Here is a 7,801-nt window from a genome sequence, read left to right on the forward strand (position 1 = left end):
GGCATCATGCCTGTAGAGGGGTCAAAAGTGTCAAAAAAAAGAGTTTAATAAACTCAAAAGAGTCTTGCAAGGGATAAGATGGTTTCTTCAGTTGGTGGTGTCAAAAGTGGGCTCATCACCCCCCCAAGGCTCTTTCCACCCACTTTTTTGATAGCTCTCTAGACAGTCTCGAGTGAAACCCTTTTTATCTCTTGCATGGACCCTCATAGACGGCGTAAAGGTTGGTCCTGGAGACGCCAAACGGCTTGGAGTGCCCGAATGGAAATTCGTTGATCACGTTCAAGTGTCATTTTCTCGTTACCCGAAGTTTAAAGTAGGAGGTGTGTGGTAAAAAAAATACTAAGCCCCAAAATATGATCCTGAGGACACCCCTAACTCATGAAAATTGTGTAGCTAGTTATAGAGTAATAGTTATGGCTCCTTATAAAAATAATCACGAGATAATCGTTTCGTCATTTGATTGTTAGCTTTGCCCTTCCCATGATGCTTTTATAGTTAATGGGGCATCATATACTATTAAGGGGGAAATATATTTATATTTTCCAACTTCAGATGCAAGTATTTCTTATGGTATCCGTGCAGATACAAATACGAATACAATACTAGTGTAGTAGATCTTACAATGGTTTTTGAATTTGTATTTAATTATATTGTTAAGAGCTATATTAGTTGAATATTATTCTTTGGTCTGTTTTTTTATGTACTTTTTATTATACTCAAGAACATGTACTTCAAATTTGATTTATGATAGAATTGTGTGCACTATTGCAAAATATGATTATTATGCTTGGTCAGAAAATATATATTATTTAAATTTAAACTCCATAAAAACCTGATTGATTTTGGTGAATGTCAAGTAAATAAATCTTCAAAAGACTTGCTCATAATTTTTACCAACTATTAATTGATACTATCATTTCATTTTGATCTATTAAAATAACATGATTATTAATGTATTTATGAGTGTTATAACTGTGGGCATTTGAGATTTATAATGTGGCAAACAGTACTTTTATTTTAGTAATTGTTATTAAAATAATCACATTAATATTTCCATCATCCATGAAATGTTCAATTATTGCATTATTCTCATACCAAGAAGTACTTTAAATCCTTCATATAAAATTATTCATGACAATTTTTTGGTTGAAACTTGTAGTATTTGCTTATACAGGGTGCAACTTGTATTAATTAATAAATACAATTAATTTATGAGTTAATTTGTAAATGAATACACTTACTTGCTAAAATTAATTCGATAGCTACTTATATAGTCTACATTTCTCTTTGAATAATGAATTTCTCCCGCTTAATTTTTGATAATTCTACATGCATCCCTGGTTTAATGGCCGACTCGTGCTTATGTATATAAATAATACCAATTTTTTACCCTTCTACTTTTTAAAGAACGTATTGATGTTCTTTAAAAATATTTGTTATGTTTAATAACAAATGTTGATGTTATAATTTGTATGTTTGAATAAAGTATGATATAATGTATTTGTTCATCAAACTTGGTAAATTACAAGATTATTAATTAATTATATATTATTGTAATTTGATATCCCATTGTCATAGGAACTACATCATCATAATGATTATATAATGTGTTATTTCTTTTTCAGTTTGAATAATTGATAGAATCTCACATATATATCTCTCTACATATATACCGATTACCAAAATAGAGGTTTTTTCGTAGCATTGTTCTATCAAACAAAAATTACGCAAATATGACATTCTTCGGGAAAATACCTGAAAAAACAACTCTCAAAGTAGGAGGACTGCCTGTATTTGGTATACTTGCTGTTTTTGGAGGTTTCCTAATTCAGTTTACAATGGGAGCCTTTTATTCATTTGGGAATATATCTACTTATATGTCCTCATATATGAGACAAAATGGATCTCCAAACATTACAAGTGCGGATTTTGTGACCGTACAGTCCACATGGGGTATGACCCAAGGTGTTGTTATGCCTCTTTCCGGCTTTCTTATTGCAAGGATTGGTAATAAGTTGTCCATGGTTGCTGGAACTTTTTTGTTTAGGTACGATTTTATTTGTCAATTTACTTGATTGTTCTCAATTTAATTTACGTTTGACTCTAGTCTGGGATGTGCCTTAACAACAATTACAATCAATAAAGAGTTATGGATGGTCGCTGCAACTTATGGTTTTGTTTCAGCCTTTGGTCAAAATATTGCCTTGATTCCTACGCTTACATCTGCTATGAAATGGTTTCCAAACCACAAAGGAACAGCTATGGGAATCGTTGTTGGTGGCTTTGGAGGAGGTTCCTTTGTTTTTACTCAAATTCAAACTCAGTATATTAATCCTGAAAATTTTAAGGTACATATTTTTAGCTTTTTGTTTAATTCATAGTCTTTCACCTTTTAATAAAACGATTCTTAATTTCAGCCGGAAAGAATCGGTCCAAATAAAGGCTATTTTACGGAGCCCATTCTTCTTGAAAGACTTCCTGATTTATTACTTTTGTTGAGTGGCATATACCTTGTAATGGGACTTGTTGGTGCATTGCTTATTCTACAGCCCCCAAATGATTGGTTCGATGAGATTGATACAAAAGAGGATCCCACTGATTACATATCATGGAAAGAAGCTTTGAAGACCAAAGAGTTTTACATTCTTTGGATGACTCGTCTTTGTGCAGTTCTCATCACTCAGGTAAAACGGGATTGCAATATATATTTCAAATATTATTATTCTTACTTTCTTGACACTATACAAATATAGGTAATAGGAGGCTTTTATAAGACTTTTGGACAGGAATTCATCTTTGATGATCATTACTTGGCTCTCGTTGGTGCAATTTCCTCCATATTCAACTGTTCAGGAAGACTTTTCTATGGCTTTATTATGGATAAAAGCTCATACAAAATGTCAATGTCAATTGAATCGCTATTGCTCACTGTTTTAATGTCCACAATATATGTCTCAAGTCTCTTTGGTGTTAAAAATGATTTCGAATCGCCTAAGGAGTTATGCAAGATTTTCTTAGATTTCAATGAAACCATCCCTCTTACAATGGTCTCAAATTTTACTGGATATGCTCAGGATAATGGTTTAAATGGTACAACTTTGGACGTTTTCAAAAGTCGTTGTAGCTTTCCTGAAACTCCTTTTATGGCCAAAGCTGCATTTGCAGTCTGGGTATGGGCCATTTACTTTACCTTTCCAGGAACTTATTCAACTCAGCCAGCAGTGACCACTCAAACTTTTGGCCACAGGTACCTAGTCTATTATTTCATTTTTAGGACACAACGATCATATTAATAATATTTTCAGGCATGGAGGAAGAATATATTCCTTTCTTTTTTCATCTGATATCATCAACAACTTAATGGTAGCTACTCTGAGTAATAAAATGCTTGAATCATATGGATATTTGGGACTTTTTATGAGTGTTTCGTCTGCTGGGATAGTAGCTTTTATTATTACACAGTTATATCCCCAAAATCCCTCTCCGAAAACAATTCGATTCAAATCCGACGACATTAATTTGAAAGAGATATAAAACATAAAATTTACATGCCTTTTTTGATGCAACTTACTCCACAGCTAAAATAAGAGGCACACAAAGCTACTTAAATATGAAGAATTCATCTTAAATCATTATATTTTTATTTGTTATGTGCTATTGTTATGTATCAACAGTATTTTTAATTTTGCTTATTTTGACGATATTGTATGTACAAATTGATGGATTTTTTTTTGTCGAATGTAGAAAAACGAGTTGTCGGTGTCCATTGCATTTTTTTTCACCAAGAATATTTAAATTTAATTTATATACACACAAAATGACAGTTTATTCATATACTTACACAGTTTTTAAAGTATACAAAATCCATTATTTAATTATGATCTCAATTTTTTTAGGAGATTATCAAAAAACAAGGAATATCATATTATTATTATCTAGGATTAATTATCCTAGTTCATAGATCAATCCGTTTTAATTTCACTTTGGTAATTTATTTACAAGTATCGTGTTAATAATTTTTTATCTATTCTATTTGAAAAACTATTATATTTAATAAAGAGATAATATGTACCTAGTATTTTATATTTATTGCTCATTTTTTTAAAGTCCAGGGAACTCTACTAGTAGTCAATGTTTTAAAGTTTGCTTATATTTTTAAATTGATGTGGAGCCAAAGACCCTATCAATAGGATCATTTCATGACAACTCAACTTGGCCTCGATATCGATACTCGTTCCAGTCCCTTTTTGGACCAACATTTTTATAGATGTTTTAATGTCTTATTAAGGGACGCGCCACTGTTTCTTGTATATTTTTTTATCCAAGAGAGCTGACCTCTTGAAATTCAATGCTTCACTATTTTAGATTGTGATGATTAAAAAAAGTAAGTCAAAAGTTGAATTTTTAAATGTCTTAACATCTTAATTTTGATTTAAAAAAAAATAATAAATACACTGGCATGCTCATGTTTAAAAATATTTTTTTTTTGCAAGGAGAGCAGTTTAGTTGTCATGCCGTTTATTAGATCAACTGCAAAGAACCGTGAAAGGAAGAAAATAAATCAAAATCCAACATGGTATCTAGCAAGAACAAATACAGGAATTATCTGTAGAGACTAAAGTACTATCTTGCTCATCCCATAATATTAAATTGCAACGAAATTGCACTCGATAATATTGTCTTGCAATGGAATTAATCAGAAGCATACTCTTAACAATGATGTTGCTTCACAATTATATTCCCCACAACGATTTTGTCTCATAATGATAATAGACAAAAAGATATTACCACAACTATTTTGTCTCCAACCTTTTTACCAGAATCATTTTAGAGTTAACCTTATAAAAGCACTAATTTTATAACAGTCATTTACTAAATTTCTACTAAAGTCTATGCCTTTTTGTGAACATATCATTTCAAGTAGGAAATATTGTATGTGCCTAAATATTATGGAGAATAGTTTTGGGTAGGTCATACAAAATTCATTATGATTGTTTATGGTCGAAGAAACATTCCATCATTTTGTGACTGTAATTGTATTCCACAAAAAAAAACCATGCAAACAAATTAAGGAAAAAGTTATCACCCTACATGAAATACTTTTACTCCTTCAATGTGATGTTGTAGACTGTTCTAAAGAATACAATTGTTGTTTTTCTGCTATAAGATAATAGGGCATTGACCGGAAAAAAAAATTCCATTAAACCTAAATGGTGTGATGTTTACGCATATTTTCTATATTCATTATCAATAATGAAAATATGTAGAATGAGTCACATAGATCCATGGATTTGAAGGCCACCACACACAGTAGTTTCTAAATTTTTCTTCATAGTATGTAATGTAAAAGTAATTTACATTTTTTATATACAATCAATGTCTTTATATCTTTTTGAGATCTTCCAGATTTCATAGGACATAATATTATGTACAATATTGTAGGTTTTATATTTTAATGTATGACAAAATCCGATGGAGAGAAACAGAGGAATTCCAAACCATTTGAATGGTCTGATACAACGTTTTTCAAAGTGTTTGTTGCGTCGCAATGGGGTACTCCCTGACCCTGTCAGAAGTGCTGCCAAAGCATATTATTTCAGAATATGAATTGATTAAATTTTAATTTCATTTTAGATAAATAAATGTATAACATTATTCGTAAAAGTCTGTCTAAATACTCATTTTCAATAAGGTGCAATAGTCTACCGAGGTAAGCTAGACGATAGCGGGCAGCATATTGTTTTATCATTTAACAACGAAAATAAATAATTAGGGGAAAAAGTAATTTCATAATTTTTCGCTTTATAAGAAATGTTCCAATCATCCGATTTAAGCCAAGTATACCCCGTTCTGTATGATAACTTGTTGTCAACGAAAAATCCAACTTCATATTGTCCTTCTCGTAGAAGCCCTTTTTCTTATTGGCAAATTTTTTACAGGCCTCTATTGAGTCCAAATTTGTAGCCACAAGTGCGTTGGATATAAACAGAAACAGGTAATAATCACAAGGTGCTAGATCTGAACTGTAAGTTGGATGCATAGGAACTTTCAATACGAGCTCCGGGAGCTTCTAGCGCGTCTTCAAAGATGTGCACCGCCTCGTTGTTTTGTTGACGAAACACGATTCCTGTCCTTTCACCAATGCTGACACCCCAATAATTGAATAGTTAAAAAAAGGAAAAACACCCTAAATGATGTTGTGAAGGATTTATTTGACATACTTAATGACCAACAAGTGGGAATGGACTGAAACACAGTAAGAAATTTAAGTTCTGGATTTTTTGTTTCAAACGATCGAGTTCTTTACAATAGGTTACAGAATAGAACGTTTAACCATAGGGTAGCAGCTCATAGAAGATTATTCCCTGCCAATCCCACAAACACACAGCATCACCTTCCCGGCATTAAATCCTCGCTGAGCCGCTTCGTTGGCTTTTGACCACGATATCTGTCACTTGACAACGAATATAAGTTATTCATTTTTAAACGCCACTCACAATCTCCTTCAGAAATGAAGTCTTTTTACCTTTTAGGTAGGAAAAATGTAAGACATGGCGAATTTCTTGCTTTAGACCTCAATACTCGACACATGATAATTAACAACGGAACTGAGCAAGCACAATATTGAAGTATATACTTAAACCTTTACAAAATCATCTCCTATAATCTGATGTGACCATTAATGAAGAATATATACGTAGTTTAAAAAAAAAATAAAAAAAATAGAGGCTACATACGAAAATACTTTTTCCCAGACCTAATACGTTTGTTTTCACAAAAAGTAGGCAACGGGTAACTTGATGGTATTCTAAAAAGAAAAGCCCTAACAAGAATGGAATATAATTGGTTAATAAATGGAGCCTAAGCCTACTTCATGTGAGCCTTCGTCCACTAGCTCTCATTGTACTGTGATCCATCCATTCTTGCTAGGACAAAGCTGAGCTGTGCATTGTAACAGGTTCACGTCTCTTATTCTCGGTTCCCAAATCCCCTCCTTTCTCATTTGCACCTTATTTGTGTGCGTACCCCATTATATTCTAGGATAGCTTTAAAGAATAAAAGAGGAGTTCACACTTCCCTGTTGGGATGAAATCCATAGCAACTGACAGAAAATACAATTTTTTGAATTTATAATTGCTAAAATGAAATTTACAATACTAAATTTTTGGATTAAAATCTCAAAAAATCATAGTTAATCGCAGAAAATTTAATTTTTTTGGAAAAAATAAATTAAAATTTAGATTTATTCAGAAAAAAAGGATTTTTTTTAGAAGAAAATTCAAAAATTAAAAAATAATTTTTGGATTAAAATTCCAAAAATGGAATTTCAAATTTTCAATTTTTAGGAAAAAAAATTTCAAATATTAAATTATTACAAAAAAAAAAATTTCAAAAATCCTTAGCCATTCACAGAAATTTAACTTTTTTGGAAAAAAAAATTACAAATGAATAGCTATTTAAAAAAATTAAAGTTCAAATTTCTATAACTATTCTCGAAAATTATTTTTTTTTGAAATCAATTTCAAATATTAAATTTTTGGACTTTTTTTTAAAAAATATACAGCTAGTCACAACAAAACAATTTTTTTGGAATTTTTTTTTTAATATTCTGGAAAAAAAAAAATCAATTACTGATGTTTGCTCTCCTGCCAGCCCATACCCAGCGGACGCCCTAACAATCAATGACCAAGTAACAATTATCATATTCTTTCCATTTTAATAATTAAATTACTGCCTGCAGTTTAAGAACTAAGATTGTAAAACTATGTAATAGTATATTTTTCATAAATTTTAGGGTCAG

General features: G+C 31.1%; 1 protein-coding gene across 5 annotated transcripts in view; it reads left to right on the plus strand.

Annotated features, from left to right (window-relative positions):
• Positions 1-4,078, plus strand: part of LOC121123929 (apicoplast pyruvate carrier 1) — a 44,270-nt gene extending 40,192 nt beyond the window's left edge. For all 5 annotated transcript variants that reach the window (XM_071891280.1, XM_071891279.1, XM_040718989.2 and 2 more), the window contains 5 exons: positions 1,626-2,047; positions 2,108-2,348; positions 2,418-2,684; positions 2,754-3,247; positions 3,306-4,078. In XM_071891280.1, the coding sequence (XP_071747381.1) occupies positions 1,734-2,047; positions 2,108-2,348; positions 2,418-2,684; positions 2,754-3,247; positions 3,306-3,534 (1,545 nt within the window). In that variant the 5' untranslated portion in view covers positions 1,626-1,733 and the 3' untranslated portion in view covers positions 3,535-4,078. The remainder of the gene's footprint in view (positions 1-1,625; positions 2,048-2,107; positions 2,349-2,417; positions 2,685-2,753; positions 3,248-3,305) is intronic.
• The last annotated feature ends 3,723 nt before the right edge of the window (positions 4,079-7,801 follow it).

Source organism: Lepeophtheirus salmonis, chromosome 9 (genome assembly GCF_016086655.4).
Source record: "Lepeophtheirus salmonis chromosome 9, UVic_Lsal_1.4, whole genome shotgun sequence".
In the NCBI taxonomy this organism is placed as follows: domain Eukaryota; kingdom Metazoa; phylum Arthropoda; class Copepoda; order Siphonostomatoida; family Caligidae; genus Lepeophtheirus; species Lepeophtheirus salmonis.